Raw genomic sequence first — 18544 nt, forward strand, 5'->3', positions numbered from 1 at the left:
TTGCTTATTTAAGAATCCTATTGTGTTCATAATGTTAATTGTGAGTAAGCATTGTTGAGCCTTTTCATGGTGCTGGGTGCCAGCATTTTTGTTGCTCAGCCATTAGATGTCAAACCACCAAGAGCGAATCTTTAGTGAGAACAGACACAACATTAGCTAGCACTGTTCCAGGAGAGGATGCCATGTGCTGTAGTCTGTAAGAGTTCATGTTTATTTCTGAAGCAGTAAAAACTGAACTGGACAACAGGGCACATATATCATACAATGGTATTCACAGTGGTTTGAAAGACAAAACATTGCAGATGATGTAGCTTCATAGCCATTTATAATTCCTTCTGAACAATCTCCCATTTAGGTGACTTCTAAGTGTCAGAAAAACAATCAATTTCATCTTCAAAATTTTGTTGCATTTTACCCCTTTTTTTGAAATATGGTAATGGTGCTCAAGTGGTGAAAAAATGTCACTTTTTTGGTATATTGTTTATCATTTTATTGTGAAATTTTGACATTTCAAAAATTGTGGTCAGAGACTTCAGAAGAGTATGTTATTTGAGTGGTGAGAATGGACTTTTAGAGTGAATCTGCTTTTCTTTTCTTCCAATAATCAACAAGTTGGTATTGTATGGATAGCTTGCTGCTTGTCATAAATGGAGCTTGATGGGACAAATTATTGATGAATCCTTGTGTAAATAAGACCCTGTGTTTGCCAAGATCCTTGTCACAGAATATGTTTGAATAAAATCATTTTTGGCAAGAACCCTTCAACTTCAGAGGCAAAAAAGTGTTCTACATCTTAGCAGCCTGTTTGAAGCTCAGAGATTTACAAGACAAAAGAAGATACAGGGCCATAAATGTCTTTGGGCGTGAAGTTTACCACAAAACTAGACAAAGAGAAAAAAGTTTGAATGCAGTTTCCCTCCAGTATTGGGAATTCCTGGTCATTGATATATATGGATTGGAAATTAATTCTGTGTATGTTGCACATAAACTGTTGGCCATAAAGCGCTAATGGGAGTTTTAAGTTGATTAGGCATATTGAAAGTTTGAAGCCAGTAGGTAATAATGTAGTAGCCTCCTGGGATCCTGTTTGCCATACAGCCAGAGAGATGCTGAACTGATTACTACTGATTAAGCACCTCAGAAACCCAGAGCATGTGTAGTCAGATATAGATATTATATTCCTCAACAACTCTCATTGATCACTTCACATGCAGTGTAGTGATTGATGACATTATTTATCAAGGATTTTGTGACTTACAAAAAAACTTTGGAAAACTTTATAAGCTATTGGATAAATGTGATTGGGAATAGTTGACATTTACCTGAAGAAGTCTTGGATTGGTTCTAGAATTGATGGGCATCTGGCAGATCTCCTGTCATTTTTCTGAAGTGATTTTTCCTTCAGAATGCTAATTTGACAGAGATGTGTGCATATTGTGGGGGTAAAACTTTTGAGTTATTGCATGACACACATTGTATTGACTGCAGTAGGGATGAGTGACGGTTTGCGTGTTGTAAGTTTCAGATAGAGTTGCTAGCTTTATAGCATAACTTGTGGTTGTGATATGTAATAAATTACTGGATTAAAATTACCTCTGGACACCAGGTTATGAATAAATCATGAATTCACCTAAAGTAAAAGACAGGTATGCTTTATTTACATTTTCTGTTTGTTTGTTTGTTTTTTAATTTTTGGTTCATTTTTCTCTTGCTCGTAAAAATCAACAAAATGTTGAGGACTTCCTGTAATAGTTATGTACAAATATCACCAGCCAATCATCAGTATGGACATAGCTGACCCTCCATCTGTTTGTGCACTAATTAAGGTCATATATGGTCTCCAGGCATATTAATTTTATTAATGCTTCAAATGGGAATAGAGTACAGATGATCTGGCAGTCAATCAATATCAGTTACTCCTAAAATTAGAAGGCTCTTAAATATTGAGAAGTAAGCAATAATTTATTGGTGGGTTATCAATTTAATATTAAACAACTGTTGTTTTCTTTGCTATCTCTGTAGGCTTTTTCTCAGCCATGAAAACAATCTATAGAAAATAGTTGACAACACAATTTCTCCAGAGTTTAAGAACTACAACTCCACTTTTAGATGTCAGTATACAATAAAACTTATTGACTGAGATCAACTCTCAGCAAAAACCTGCTTATTACTAAGTTACACTGCAATGTATAAACAATGATCATGATGATGAAAGTTGCAGTGTCCCTTGCTTAATAGTATTTTGATTCATTTGACTTTTTTTCTGAACTCTAACAGTTGAACGATTTGAAACTAAATTTGGAAGTGTGAAAATAAGAACAACTTTTATGCTGTAGTTAAACTTGGTTTAAGATTGATTTAAATCTCAGCAGTGATATGGATTTTGAATAAATTTGCAGAATTGGGTGAAAAATGTTGATAGATGAAAGTCCCGAATCTCATAATACAGAGAATGCAATGCATACCACATTAGGATTCAGATATTGCAGAATATTTGCCTCTGTAAATACCCCATGATGGATGATAGCAGAGGGGAGAGAGTGATTTATGTGACCAAGACAAATATCATTTCCTGCTAATTGCTGGGTAATCTTCAAAACAAATCACATTAGATTTTTTTTATACTGAAGGAACTTGTGATATATCTCAGTGTAGACTTTTCCTGATATTAAACACCTATCTATCTAAATCTTCTGTCCATATATCTTGAGACATGATCTGGCAGATTGGAGGAATATTTATATAAATCATGTTTGATCGATGAGATTATTCATGAAATGAAAACAATGGTAAAGAAAGCATTGAGACGAATGTGAAAATGCTGAGTGTAAATTGACTTATTGTTCATGAATGTTATATTTATCTAATCATCACACATTTCAAGACAGTATTTTTTAACTTTTACAAGAAAGATGAATTCATTTTTGTATATTTTTTCCATTTAGAGATGTAACAAAGGTTCCTTAGAACATATAAACAGATGATATTAATTATTATTTATATGATCTTTCCAGAATTTCTGGGTTTTATTCTTGAATAATGCAATAAATGTTTTCCTGTTCTTTGATGAAAGCATACAAATTATGTAAACTTTTGATTAGAAGGAACTTTATTTTTTCTAGATATTAATCTGTTAATTTTTGAGGAATTTCCCACTGAGTAAACATATGTATCAGGAATGTGAAAATGCCTAGCATTAAACATTTATCACTCAATCTGGGTAGGTTAAAGTTTTGGTGGCTACATTTGAAGTCACAAGTAGGTTATGAATGGGGGCTTTGAGAAGCTGAACTTCAGACGCACTTTCATTATTTTGTGAAAATTCCAGGCATGTATTACTCTGTCCCATACATGTCAACTTTTAGGATTGATCTTTTTTTTCTTCATGATTTATTGTGCATATTTGAGGTAGTTTAACATTTTGTAACCAACCTTTGAATTTTTGTTCTTTAGGGCTGCACAAAAACTAGGAAAGAAAAAGAAGAAGCACCACCAACAGGAGCCAGATTTACCACAGTACACCACCAAATACAATGAGGTTCTGAAGAACTCCCCACCCCCTGCCCCACCATGTCTTCTGAGGGCAGCAGGACGACTGCAACAACCTGGAATTGGAAAGGTAGGCATACCTTTTTCAGTCTTTCATGGAATCATGCAAAAGTCTGAACTAATTTCCTGTGAAATCTTTTATATATGAATGCAGAAGAAAACAAAGAAGTGGTTAAAACAGGTTTCTGATGTTGATGATTAAGTAGTGAGTTTTCATCAGGAAAGGATGTTCAGTGTCAGTGTATCTAAATTCTATCATAAACCTGCCAGAACTGTCCAAGGTTGTTGTGACCCTGAATGGTCCAGCACCCAGGGGGATGATAGATGGAGACCTGGCTAGTCTCTTCACACATGGGATACCTATCTCTCCATAAACATGTCTCCCATATCAGTAGTGATGGATTAGACTCTAACAAAAAAATAGAATTTTTGAAAACATAGATGTACCTGTATCTTTCAGTGCCTAAAGTAGATTTCTTTTAGCCTACAGGAATGATTATTATATTCTCTCCTGTAGAGAAACTTCATGGTCAAGCATATCCATCTATCAAACAACTGACAGATGGTAGTGTTTTAGAGTTGTAAAAGTTTGAAAAAGCCCAGATACCTATATGGCTTGGAAATGGTCAAACTGTGAAAAAGGAATAAAACCAGTAGCTTTGAATTTGTCTGACAAAAACCAGTGATCTTGTTGCAGAAACATCATTGCTACATATGTTACTAAAGGTCAGACATGCCAGAGATGTGTAAAGAGGGTCTTTATAGGTGTACAGCTCATTAGCTAAACAGACATAGAGTATCCCTATTCCTTGGTGATGACCATTATCTGTAGCTGTAGAAATGAGGTGTCAGAAGTAAACTTGATGAGAAGCAATCAATCTTTGGCATAGCTAACCAAACATTGGGGGAGTTGGTTACATAGTATAGCTGTCAGAAATGATTCTTTTGGCTTCACTATTGTTTTGAATGGATAGGATGGTCTTTTTAATGTGTTTTATGCCCTGCAGCTTACAACCAAAGTTTTTATCAGTCATTTTATCTTGTATATAGTTGCTAGGGAGGACATGCAATTTCCCATGGTCGTGTGTTAATTGCAGTTACAACTTTGAAGCCCAAAGTCTTGTAGCCATTTCATGAATGAACATATTTTGAATTGTTTCTGGGGGTGGGAATATCCCTTCAGAAAAATTACTCTCACACAAAATCAACAACAATCAGCTTCATAAAGCTTTAAAGTTTGAGGGGGGTCTAGCTATGTAAATAAATAATGTATGCATGTTCAAACCCATCCTTCTTGATTCTTGGTGGTGGTCAAGACAGCTTAGGATTGGTGTTGCCTTGTGAAAATCTCTCCTAAGCAAAGTGATAATCCCTAATTATCAAGAATCAAGAAATACTACCCTCTCAGAAGATCATCTATAATAGCTGTAATAGATTAGGATCTGGTATCAATCTGAAGATAACTAGAAGTGTATTGGAGGGATTATGGTTAGGATCGAGCCAGTGTCTTGCTGTGCAAAACTTGGACCATAAGGACAAACTAGAGAGAGAGTTTCACTGTCTTCATTGTGACCCACACACATGACTAGTGTTATTCAGTGGGGGATTGCCGTAAGAACCTGGGCCAATTATAGATCAATAGTTTATGTTATAAAAAATGTTTTGGACAAATGCTTTGTAGTGTAGTCTAGAACTATTTTTAATGACAATAAAGTAGGAAATTAGTGATTTTTCAGGTGTTCTTTGGCAAATTTATTGTCATTTAGCTCAGAAGTTTCATTTTTAAGTACATTTTGCACTTTCTCTATTAAACCTGATATCAAAGATGTTTTTTTTTTTTGAGAGAGAGATTTATTTTACCCAAATAAACTGTTGATTTAGAGTCTAGACATATAGGGTTTGGTCAGTTAACACAAGTTTGACCAGATCATGCAGCCATCTGTGCCTTATGTCAGTTGTGTTAATGTATAGAGTGAAATAGATGGATAGGTGAAGAATGATAGATTGGGCTAGTGGTACATGAACTTTGGCAAGAAAGAGAAATGCTTTGCAAAATAAAATGTTAATGAACTATAAATAAATATGAGAAATTTGATTGTTATACACATGCAGTCTTTGGTGCCCATCTTCAGTTCACCTGACCTGAAAGTTCAACTGAGCTTTTCTGATCATCCATTGCCCAGCATTTGTCTGTCTATCTGTCCATCCGTCCGACTATAAAATTTTCACATTTTCAACATCTTAAGAACCCTGGGCCAGTTTGTACTAAAGTTAATTCAACACATCCTTTGGTAAAGGGGATTTTAAATGGTCAAATGAAGGACCAAGCCCCTTTCCAAAGGGAGATAATCAAAGAAAAACAAAAATAGGATGGGATCATTTAAAAATCTTCTTCCCAAGAACCACTTGGTAAAAAAAGGTGAAGATATGTGGTAGCTTCCTGAGGAAGGGTAGATTCTAAATTGTTAAGATCATGGCCCCAGCAGATAGGTGGGGATATGATAGAGGATCAAAGTTTTACATTGAAACATAAAATCTTTGAAAATTCTTCTCAAGAACCACTGGACCATAAAAGATTATACTTTTGTGAAAGCTTACTTTTATACATAAATTCCAAATTATCAAATTATGGCAACTATATATGGATAGGGTGGGGCCACAGGGGACCAGTTTTACATTGAAGTACTTAGGGAGAATGTTTTTGAAAATCTTCTTCTCAAGATCCTCTGGGCCAGAAAAAGTGAAACTTAAGTGAAAGCTTCCTGTCAGGTAGTGTAGATTCTAAATTGCTAGATTCTAAATTGCAGTTCAGATTATGGAGTAACAATTTTTGTTAGAATATAAAAATCTAATGAAGAACAGGGCTAAAGTTACTCAGGTGAGCATTGTGGCTCATGGGCCTCTTGTTTATGAATCCATAGAGCAGAATGTCAGAGAACTGTCTCTTTCAAAAAAAGGAACTGTTTTGCAGAACCTTTCAAAAACTCGTACTCTTGGGGTTTTTTCCATTCATTTGCAATGTTATATAACATAGTTCAGAACTCACTATGAAACTTTTTTTTCCAGATAATCTGAAAGAGATTAAATCTAGATCTTATCCAATAGACATAAAATTTTCACTGTTTAAAGAATTTCTTCTGATAAGCAATGTGTTTGATGTTATCAGAACATGGGGACAATAACACACAGGAAATAGGGGACCTTAGATATTCCACCTTTCTGTGATGTATTCGTGATCCCATATCCTGCATATGAATGAAAAATCATGATTCCAGTCTCAGAAATAATCAGCAAGATTAAACTTTGATGGAACATGATGAAAAATTGTATATTTTAATTGGAAACATTTTGAGAGTAGGAGAAAAGACTTTGAAATTGATGATAATTAATTTTTCTGCACTTGACGTGACTTTTGTGAGGTTTGGATGATAACTTGTTGCCCGCTAATTGAAAGGGTCTTTCTATTTCCTGGTCAACTAATGAACAGTTCACATCCCTTTTATGTTGTCTGAAGTAACCTGCTTGCATATTTGATTCCAACACATAATCATTTCCAGAAGTAATTAAAAGAAAAAAACAGAAAAAAAAATTATCAGTTCTGTAAAGATTCCTTTTATCATTTCATTTTTATTTATCGTATTATTAAGTGGATGGCTTAGGTATCTGAGCTGAATCAATCTGTTATATTGGAAAATTGATCTGTCATCAGATGTCGGATAACTCTACGGTGTTTTAGTTGATATGTAACTGTAGATCTGTTATTGTAAATAGTAATAACTAGAAGGTTTAAGTGACCTGTCAACATGATACAGTATCATACAAATCAATGAAGAAATGCCTCAAAGGACACGGCTACCACTCCACCCACTTCAAATTTATACCAGCACTTATCAACAGGCAGTGGTCACTTGTGTCTGACCATAGATTTCGAGCAAAATTTCAGTAATTGGAAGATTGATTTTACTAGGAATATGAATTTAGTATTTGAATGTGTAGAGCTGGAGACACACTGCCGGGTTTTACAAGTGGCATCAATACATAGGATGAATGGAGCCCCAGCAAACATTAGCAGATAATCATCTCTTGAAGATTCCTTAAAAATAAATTTAAGGATAAATATTCATACAAAATGAGATAGGGATGGTTTAATGGCCAATTTATGTCTCCCCTGATGATGTTGGCCATGACTTGTGGCTGATCCCAGTAATGATATGTTTATTAATTTTTATTTAAAGATTCAGTGATGATCAGAATTAAATGTAGATGGACATACAGATTAAAAAAAAAATGGAAGAACTTATGATGTTACACAGAACAATTAAAGGATGTAAAATATTACACAAAATACATCACCCCTTTGCTTAAAAAAAACCTTTCAGGTTAATTCTTTTGAGGGCTGATTTTGTGTATCATTAATAATTTATGTTAAAGGAACATTGTAGTCTTGGAGGCATCTGTTTGTTAACATGTGGTTGCCAAACTGTAAAGTACTGTTCCAGGAATATTCTGTGAATGTTTTATTTGGCTTAGCATTTGTTAAACATAAAAAAAAATGGCCAATTATAAAACTGCACAAAACATGCCCACGAAAATGTGCAAAAAATAGAAAGTAATAAGAAACGCCAGGGGATGCAATTTTATGGTCAGCTGACCAGTCGTGTTCTTGATGGCCTTTTTGGTAGATGGTTATTTGTTACATTTTTTAACAACCATAAAATATCGGTTTAAGTGTGTGAATTTTATTTTAAAAGAACAGTTTTGACAGAATGATCATAACAAATTACAAACCTCGACTGCGCTCTCTAATCAGAGGGAGAAACTGTACCATCTTTGGCATGCAATCAAAAGTTAGTGTAAAAATCCATCCAATTTCCATTCTGTTTTAGAGACCATGAAACTTAATCATCTCCTAATTCAGTATTATTCAACAGGTTCCACTCAAAGTAAAAAAAAAAAGTGCTGCTTAATGAAGTCCATTTACACTGTGTGCTTGTTTTACTGAGCAAGTAGAAGGATAGTGGAAGCAATGTATTTTTTATGGAAAAGGGAAATCTGATTTCATGGAAACTGCTCTCAAAAAAGACTGATTTAACAGAATTTGATTTAATTTTGTAGAAATGTTAGGCCCAGATTCTTTCCATTGAGCAAGGATGATTCTTTAAAATAATATGCAAATGAATATCTTAGAGTAGGCCTATAGTGACAAAAAATATTTGCATTTCACCTAACGTACAAATAGAAATTATAAATGAACAAATTTAACAAATTGCTATTTAGCTTAAGCTTTTAAGTTTAGTATTGGGTATTTAGAGATAAAGAAGATGTCATCATTTCCTTTTGATGGTGATCTATTTGGTTTGTTGTTGTTGTTTTTTTTTCCATGGAAATATGCATTAGGTACATGCAGGTGTTCAGTTTGGAGCAGTAGAAGAAAATGTCATATTTTTCTGAAATATCAATAAATCAAATGACATAACTATCAATATGATTGATTGAGAAAATAAAAGAGAGAAAATGTGTTATGGTTGGTCATACTAATATCCTGCTATCATGCTTTCTGCTTCTCATGAAATATTAAATTTAGCATCAATCAATGAATAAAATATTGAAATCAAGATTTTTTTCTATTGTTTTTGATTGATGTATCGATTGATATGCAGGTGCAGATTTGGTTAATTGTATTTTAAAGTGAATGTGGACACACCAGCATGGATTTAAAGGGAGGGGATTTTCAAGTTCTAAGATTATTTCATTATCATTTCATATAGAAAAAAATTACTTCTTCAAAGATCATCACTTTTAAAAGAAAGCTGATAGGAATTTAAAAAGTCATGGGTATACATGTAGTAAAAATCATTTTTTTTTTTATTTATAGGTGAAGGTCATGTTGAAGATTTGTTCTGAAGGACAAGCACAGTCCTGTTTATCCATTGACCCTAGAAAGAAACAGGTCACAGTCTTTGACCCTTCTACTGTTGGGGTCACAACATCATCTCATCGTAGAACTACACCAACAGCCCCAAAAATGTTTGCCTTTGATGCAGTTTTTTCACCTGATGACTCGCAGGTAAGTTTTAAAACTATGTAAATTGCTAGAAGGTTTGCTGTCTACTGGTTGTGTGCTAGATTTGAAATTTTTAGTATCATCCAATCCTGTTACTGTCTGTTATAATAGTAAGTCTTTGAGATAAGAAAATTTATGGCTGTAGCAAGACAAAGTAGACAGAACATTGGCAACCTTGTACAATCTTTGTAATTCAAATTTTGTGACTTTCAGACGGAGATTTGCTCCAGCAGCCTGACAGACATTATTCAAGGTGTTGTCAATGGGGCTGACGGCTGTCTCTTCTCCTATGGATATTCCAGACATGGTTTGTACTCTTACAAAGAACACATTCTTTGGAGGAATAAAATCAGTTTTCATCTAAGTTGTTTTAGGCTGATGATGCCTCTTGTCATGCCATCAAAACTTCTTGCTACAGGTTGAACTCACATGTCATTATGGTTAGATCATTAATGATGTTTTCTTCAACCCATGTGAGATTTATTAATTCAGAAATATTTTTTCATCAGCCCAGAGACATAATGTGCAATTTTTGTAAGATAATTAAACTGGTGTGCAGAAGATACATCTGTTTTACATGAAAGCCTTTATTAAATGTGGTGAAGATGTGCACAGGCAGAATTACTAGAAATTTTATGTGTTACATATAGATGATTAATGCTGAGGAAGACATTTTGTTTGTGTATCCTAAACATAACCTGAGAGAAAATATCTGAATATAATGTATCCTTGATTGTGAACGCTGTTAGTTTTATTGGCTGGGTTTTTAGCAGTCTTCGAAACAGATCCTTTAATTAACTTTGGAGAGCTCCACCATGTTAACAGTTTACTGTAACAAAAACAACATTTTTAAGGTTGCCATGAACATGCCAAGTGAATAGTTTGTTAATTGTTGACACGAAATTTACCTCCCCTTGCCACTAGGGGGTTTCCTGGATCTTGTCTCTCTGACAGTCCTGGATCTTCCCAGTGAGAGAGTTTGGTTCTGACTCATGTTTCTCATGTACCAATTAGATTGATAGGGCTAAAGGGATTTGTTGTCTTGTCCTTTGTTTTCTATCATTATGTTGTCATTTAAAAAATGTTATGCTTTTTAACCACCCTTTAAGTTCATCCATATTGTGTATCTAAAAGAGACTGTGTCGAGTGTGGATCAAGAGCTTGGTCTCAATACTGTACTGTGGAAATGTCAGACTTTTTAAAATTGTTAAATGTAATAAAGCTGCAATCTGTTTCCTAAATATTCATCAAAAGAATATTATATGAGTGAAACATTTCTAATTGTGCTTGTTGGTTAAGTTTTTGCTGCAGTTGCTGAGAATGATATGGATAATCAACAGTTCATGAGCTGCTCTCTGAATGTCAGTGTCCCCACAAGTTGGTGTGGGATGACTCAAACCAAAACAGAAAAAGATGTGCCAAAATTTAATTAGAACCTTGTGATGCAGACTGAGCAACTGGGCTTTCAATCAAATAAAAACATGCAAATATCAGTTGCTTCCTAACTAGATTCTATTCAAGACTATTATCATGTCTGGAGAAAGTTTTCATTCATCAATTAAATTAATTTGATTCCAATTGGAAGAGAAAAAACTTAGTCCTCACTTCCTCCAATAAAGAGCTTGTCATCTGACCAAATATCTAAATCTGCCAATTACTTTGTTTATTGAATTGAGTCTGTAGAGAGTAATTATTTTTGATGATGATATGGTTGAAGTTAATGGGATGAATTAGGGAGATGGGGAATTGGTGTGAAGTGAAAATAGCTCTTTCTCTCTGTCAGTGCAGAAATGTGGATCATGTCTTTATTTCATAGCCATAAAAAGGAAATTTAATGAAAAAATAATGAATTAGATAGCCAAGATTCTAATGCAATGAGATCTTTATTTAGATGTGATACTGTAGACGATATATCAATGCTTCAGTTAGCGTAAAGGTCCACATATGGAAAGTGTACAATTTTAATATATATTTTGTATTTTTATATATGTTAAATATACCAAAAATTCAGCCAAAGTAGCAGAAAACTTAGTTTTTAGAATGATCTCCATGACAATCTAAATTTTGTGAATTATTTGCTCATTGATATGTTTTACTTTTAGGTAAATCCCATACTATGATGGGAGAGGATGTGTCAGCACAGACCTTAGGAATCATGCCTTGTGCCATTTCTTGGCTTTTTCGTCTCATCGATGAACAGAAAGACAAAACAGGGGCAAGATTTTCTGTAAGGGTATCAGCTATAGAAGTTTCTGGAAAAAATGAACAATTGAAAGATCTTCTGGCAGAAGTTGCAAAATGTAAGAAAAGTCAATTAATTTGTATAAAATATCTTGTTGCCCTCTCATTCAAGACTACTAATAATAACTATTATAGTATGAAACTTCTGACAATGGTGGACAATATGTGTCAACTTGTCTTGCATAGCTATGCCGCTGCCCCCCCTTTTTTTTTTGATTTGATGTATAATCATACACACTCAAACTATTTACACAAGGAGGAAGATGTGTTACGCTTTCTCGTTTTTGCCTGGATGCATCTAGTCTTCTGCTACAAAGGCATTTTTGAAGGTTTTATGCATACCAGAGAGTGATAGGTGTAACAGAGGAAGTTTATTTACATTGTATAAAATAATTGTGTTCTCTAAGCCAAAAGTTTCTGTCTATGTTGTAAGAAGTTCTCCAAATGATAATTTGATGAAATGTTGATCAGATAAGCATATGTGGTGCATGTGCAACCCAAAAAAAGTCTGTTGGTAAAAGTATTGTGGAGAGCTTTACTGGCATTAATGCATGTAATGATCTGCACCTGAAATTCATCTTTAGCTATGTTGGAGACTATATGCATTGTTGAAGCCAGTAATTGCATTACAATACAAACCTTAACCAACTCCATTTCATCCCAGTTATAGATGTCTGCATGAATTCACTGCCATGATTAGTGTTAATTACATGGCTTTTTTATTGGAGAAAAACATGCAACAGACAGCTAACTACAAGTACTCTCTAAGTGTTCATCATATGATCTTTGAAAAATCTCATGAAATGAATAAATAGCATTGATGGACATATTCCAAGAATTTACTGTAATAAGAATGCTCATTAAAGCATGCCGGAACTCACTGTCAAAACTGTTTGCACGTATTGGTGTTTTTGTCTGGAAATCAAAAAGACTTGTATAATAATTTAACAGAAGAAATATCTAAAATCTGTTGTACATATTTTGGCATTTGATAAAGGTGGGATTTAATTGGCAAGAAACATTATCTTTGCAACACTTTGATTTTCAAATGAATTTTGACTGCTTGATGTGTATGGAGTTCATTTTCAATGCATGCATTACACTTGGGAATAAAAGAAGAAAGTAATCCTTAATCCTTAATTTTGCACTTTGTCTTATAGCACAACAAATAAACATTATAAGTTTAAGCTGAATTTAAGTTGTAGTCAGGAAATGTTGATGTAGAATGTTCTTGATAAAAATATTTAGTTATTCTTTTACAAAAAGTAATTTAGTAATTGTTTTATGCCTGCTATGATAAACTTGCAGCATCATTATTTAAAAGAAATGAATGCTTTATTTAATTTAATTATTTTTACACCCTTTTAAAAAGATCTCAAATTATATAACTCATTAGACAAGTCATATTTTTGAAAGGTTTTTGACCTGGTCCTCGGGTTCATAAACTTAATGCAAAAAATAGTTTTTTAATGAAGTATAACACTGGGAGGTTTGTTTGACTAATTGCCTCCCATTATTTAATTACCCAGGATGAGTTATATGTTGAGTAAAAATGTGTCAATTTTGACAGCTCCACCACAATGCATGGTATGGTGCCGATTTTTTTTAATTAATTTATTTTTTTTTAACCATTTTCTCCTCTTTAAAGGAGCCTTAATGTTTCAAGCACAATGACCACAAAATGAAGAGGAAGATTTTTATGAAGTCTAGCTGCTCTTTATGTTGCTTTGTATTATGTTTGTTTCATGAGTTGAATTGCAGTTTGGTTTTGTTTTTATTAGGCAAAGGTAGCCCTATTTTGAGTGACCATTTTCATATAAATTTAAATCATTAAAATTTAATAATTAGATTTCTTTTTATTAAGATACTGAAGCAGGTGTAGGAACAGCCCCTGGTGTGTATCTGAGAGAAGACCCAATCTGTGGAACTCAGCTAGAGAACCAGAGTGAGCTCAGGGCGCCCTCTGCTGATAGAGCCGCTTACTACCTGGATGCTGCTCTGGCTTCTAGAGCACAAGGTTAGGATCAAGTTGTCTGCAAAATTATTTTGTATTAAAGCAACTGATATCTTGAGAGTTTGAACCAGTATTAAGAATATGCTTTGATAAATGGTTGTCCGTTAATATAGTCGGCATAAAGTGCAAAAGATAAATGAATTTTGATAGGTTAACATTGTGGAGTCCATTGATGCTGGCTAAAACATTCTAACATAACCTTGCAAAGCTGATCTACACATATTAATAGGGGTTGTAGCTAGCCAAGATGTAGACAGTTATGTGACATGAAAGCTGCTAATTCAACCTGAAAATTCCCCTGTTGGCAGAAAACATGTTTTAACCCTTACTGAAATTGACAATTTATTTCAAATACAGCACACATCTGGAAATTCTGTTCTCTTGTTCTTAGAACTAGCCAACCATATCAAGGTGCAATCTTCTGCAAAAATATGAATTCACATAACAGAGGGCTACTCTGATAGGGTTTGGAGTTTTATTGTATAATGTAAAGTCTAGCTAAACAGAGGTGTCGCTCCATGATTTTCCTGCAATATTCAGGCCAAAAATTAGTTTGCATCAAGGATTAATGAATGAATGAACATATGCCTGATTATTAAGTGCAGAAAGAACAATGAACTTTTTTTAAAAAGTGCACATTACCAGAGGTCTTGTATAACTCTAATAATTTGTTTACAAAGTTTCATTGAATACCTTTGCAGAAGAAGAAGAGCTGAGATCATCTCACATCGTGTTCACCCTTCATGTTTATCAGTATAGGATAGAGAAGGCAAATCAAGCAGGTCTTCCAGGAGGTAAGGCTTTCTCTTATACTCATGCAGTTATGATTAAACCAGTTCTCAGAATGAGACTATTAAAACATGTTGGCACATTTTGACAAATAAATATTTGACAAACTAAGCTTTAACTGTGGAGTGTGGTTGAATAGATTATTTTTTAATGCTTAAAGACTCCATGAAAAGCTGCATTTTTGGGGGATTTCCTCTTGAGTTTGATGCAAAATGACCATTTGCATTATTCAGACAACAAATAAGAATGATTTTTCTCCCTATCAGTCTACTCATTTTAAAATGAATACCAATACTGCAGAAAAACTTGAAGTGTGTGAGACATGAATATTGAGATTCAGATTTGTGATATAGTTGGAATCATAAACTCACTCTGATGTGTCCAACATTGAAAAATTAATTGTGATACATTATGATCTTCAAAAATTAAATTTGTGATGTTATTTCAATCTTTTTACTTTTGCTTAATTTTTTTGTATAAAGCTAAAATAAACTGTACACAAAGGAATAAATTTAACATCATAAATAGACTTCATAATCAATTAAGTACCCTCTATGTAGAGTTATATCTGAACAATTAATTTACATTCAGTAGTTCAATTTCTTAGGCTTGGTAGTGGATTATCAATGTAGAAGTTCCTACTCCCATCATCAAACAGGAACTAGTAATATTCTTTAGTTTTTCTCTTGAATGCAAATTTGAGTTTCCCTGGTGAGGCTCACTAAATCAAATTTTGTATGCTGCATGCCAATCACGGAATTCCTCCATCCTGGCTAAATCAAATTTGAAAACTTGATTCGGCACCAATTCAACTAGTTGTGTGATTTGAGTGAAAGCATTTTTCTCTTGATAAAAAAGCAACAAGTTGAAGCACTTTTTCTTGATGTCTTGGCTGAAAAATAAATGCTTTCGGGATTTATAAGAAAGGAGATATCAACTCTAGAAAGCACATGCAGATGACAGATTTTGAATCGGTCTAATATGGTTGCATTGCTTGGGGAAGTGGTCCATTGATTTGGTATTGAAATCAGTGGGTTATTTAGAATGCATCTAGATACAGAAGTGGCCAAAGTGAATGTAATCAATAATGGTAATCCAAAATGTACACAGAAAGGTTGATAGTTTCTCAGCTTTGGAACAGCTCTCGTCAGATCAAGTAGACCTTACCCTGGACTAACATCAATTATGCCATTTCTCTGTTAACAAACTCTTCAATCAATCAGATTGCTAAAGCACTGAGAAAAGATAATGCCATCCTATTCACCCACAAATCTGCAACACTTTTGATTGCCTCTATCATACTGTTAAAATATATACATATACACATACACTCCACAACATCAGATTTCTTAGGTACATGACTTTGTATATACAAAGGTATTTTTATGCCTGGCCAGGGCATATAGTGTTTGTCATGTCCATCTTCCATCCTTTTGTCTGTCCTTCCATCGCGCTTTGCATTTAGCTCAGTTCAAAGCTCAGTTTCAAAGAAACTATCGAAGATATTTTATCACACTTCATTTGCTGATAGATATTGATGAGAGCTCTGCAACTGCATCAACATTTTTTGACCTTGAACTTTCCTTTGACCTTGACCTCATTTTTCCTAAATTAGTGTTTAGCTCAGTTTTGAACATATCATTCAAGATAGTGAAATCAAACTTCATATGTTGATACATACTGATGAGAGCTATTCAACTGCCTCAACATTTTTTGACCTTAACTTTTCCTTTGACCTTGACCTCACTTTTCTTAAATTAGTGTATAGCTCAGTTTTAAAGAAACCATTCAAGATATTTTTATCACACTTCATATGCTGATACATACTGATGAGAGCTATTCAACTGCATCAACATTTTTTTTTACTTTGACCTTTCCTTTAACCTTGACTTCACTTTTCTTAAATTAGTGTTTAGCTCAGTTTTAAAAAACCACTCAGGAAAGTGTTATCATAGCTCAGTTTTAAAGAAACCGCTCAGGAAAGTGTTATCAAACTTCATATGCTGATACATACTGATGAGAGCTATTCAACTGCATCAACATATTTGACCTTGAACTTTCATTTGACCTTGACCTCACTTTCATCAATTTGTGTTTAACTCAGTTTTAAAGAAACCATTCATAATATTTTTATCAAACTTCATATGCTAATACATACTGATGTCAGTTTTCAACTGCATCATTATTTTTTGACCTTTCCTTTGTCCATAACTTCATTTATTTTAAATTAGTGTTTAGCTCAGTTTTAAATAAACCATTCAAAATATTTTTGTCAAACTTAATATGATGATACATATTACCTATTCAACTGCATCAAAAATGTTTGACCTTGAATGTTTCTGTGATCTTGACCTCACTTTTCTTAAATTTGCATTTTGCTTAGTTTTAAAGAAACCAATTAGATATATTTGTGTAAGCTTATGCACTTATACATAATTTGGTGAGAATTTATCATCTATATCCAACTTTTTAGATTTCAATTTTAAAGAAACTGTTCAAGATATTCTCATCAAATTTCATACACTAATACAAATTTTCATGTTGCATTACCAATATACCCTTGGCGGGGCATCCATGTCCTATGGACAGATTTCTAGTTCTATTTTTCTTGTAAGCAGAGTAAGAAAGTATATTTTTAGAACAATTGAAATATTTCAGTGGCGGGAGGAAGAAGCAGACTTCATCTAATTGACCTTGGAAGTTCCTCAAAGTCTAAAGATCCTGACAATGTATCACTTAGTCTTTCTGCACTGGGAAATGTTATCATGGCTCTTCTTAATGGTCAAAGACATGTCCCTCACAGGTAAATTAAACAACATTCTTTATATACCCTCTAACCTCATTAATAGTAAGCAGTGTTTTAAGCTTTATGAGGTCTTTCAGAAAGAATATTAAGCTTGTTTCATTTTGTGGAAATGCTAGGAGTTTGTTTGGTATTCAAGGTTTAATCAAATTTAACATTGCTAGCATCATTATGTTTTATATGCATTTTATCTTGAATTCTTTTACTTTTTTGCCATATGTTTCAAATATATATTTACCTCAGAACTTTGGACCTCACAAGAACCAAAAGAAGAAATAGTGTACAAGGTTATATACTCCCTGTCTGGTTCTCCAATCTATATTGCAGTGGATATTCTTGATCCCTAAATTATCTATTTTTAAGGAAAAAAGTAGTAATGACAGTAATGATATACACGTGCCGAAACTATATAATAATATGTTCTAACCTCTGTAGAAAAGCTTATTATTTTAAATTCATTAGCTTTAATAAGTGCAGTCCACAAATTGTGTAAAAAAGATAAGATTTGGAATCTCTGAAGCTTGACTTTATAATTCTCTTCTCATTAGGATGACTTTCATGTCATAATGCCTAGGAAAAAAATATCTCCATAATGAATTTGCTTGTGGATTGAAAAGCTAGTTTTGACACGCTTCAAAATCTTTGGCCTCAACTTCAAATAATTATAGTGCAAGTTATATAGGAAGCAAATTAACAAGAAAAACCTAGGGTAATGACAAACAGATTTTTACACTGAAGAGGGGCAAAACAGTGTTTATTGTATCTTGAACTTATTGGCAGATATCCTATTTTCAGGAAGTGTTGCCAAGAAGTACAATCTTTTATTAAGGTGTTATAAAGAGGGATATAAAAACAGAGATGTAACTGATTTTTTTAACTCAGGAGTGTCTTATTACCTATTAATGAAGAAGAGATAGATTATCATTAAAGTATGTAAAAGATTGCATCATGAGGTAGAATCTTTAACAGCACTGAGTGCCGACTGTTGGCTCTTGACATTATGACAAAGAATAACGGCCGTTGGTTGGATTGTGAATGTTATTATCTACATAAATTCCTTTGATGTGCCAAAGAACTATTATTT

At 33.6% G+C, this 18544-nt stretch overlaps 1 protein-coding gene across 1 annotated transcript in view; it reads left to right on the top strand.

Annotated features, from left to right (window-relative positions):
* LOC133182145 (uncharacterized) overlaps nucleotides 1-18544 on the top strand; it is a 97146-nt gene that overhangs the window by 73622 nt on the left and 4980 nt on the right. The window contains exons 7-13 of the mRNA XM_061316873.1: nucleotides 3454-3619; nucleotides 9425-9616; nucleotides 9827-9920; nucleotides 11716-11913; nucleotides 13719-13871; nucleotides 14570-14662; nucleotides 17316-17460. Coding sequence (XP_061172857.1) covers nucleotides 3454-3619; nucleotides 9425-9616; nucleotides 9827-9920; nucleotides 11716-11913; nucleotides 13719-13871; nucleotides 14570-14662; nucleotides 17316-17460 — 1041 coding nt within the window. The remainder of the gene's footprint in view (nucleotides 1-3453; nucleotides 3620-9424; nucleotides 9617-9826; nucleotides 9921-11715; nucleotides 11914-13718; nucleotides 13872-14569; nucleotides 14663-17315; nucleotides 17461-18544) is intronic.

The sequence above is a fragment of the Saccostrea echinata genome, unplaced genomic scaffold (assembly GCF_033153115.1).
Source record: "Saccostrea echinata isolate AGI-Se365-2 ecotype Australia unplaced genomic scaffold, CSIRO_AGI_Sech_v1 ptg000009l, whole genome shotgun sequence".
Taxonomy (NCBI): Eukaryota; Metazoa; Mollusca; class Bivalvia; order Ostreida; family Ostreidae; genus Saccostrea; species Saccostrea echinata.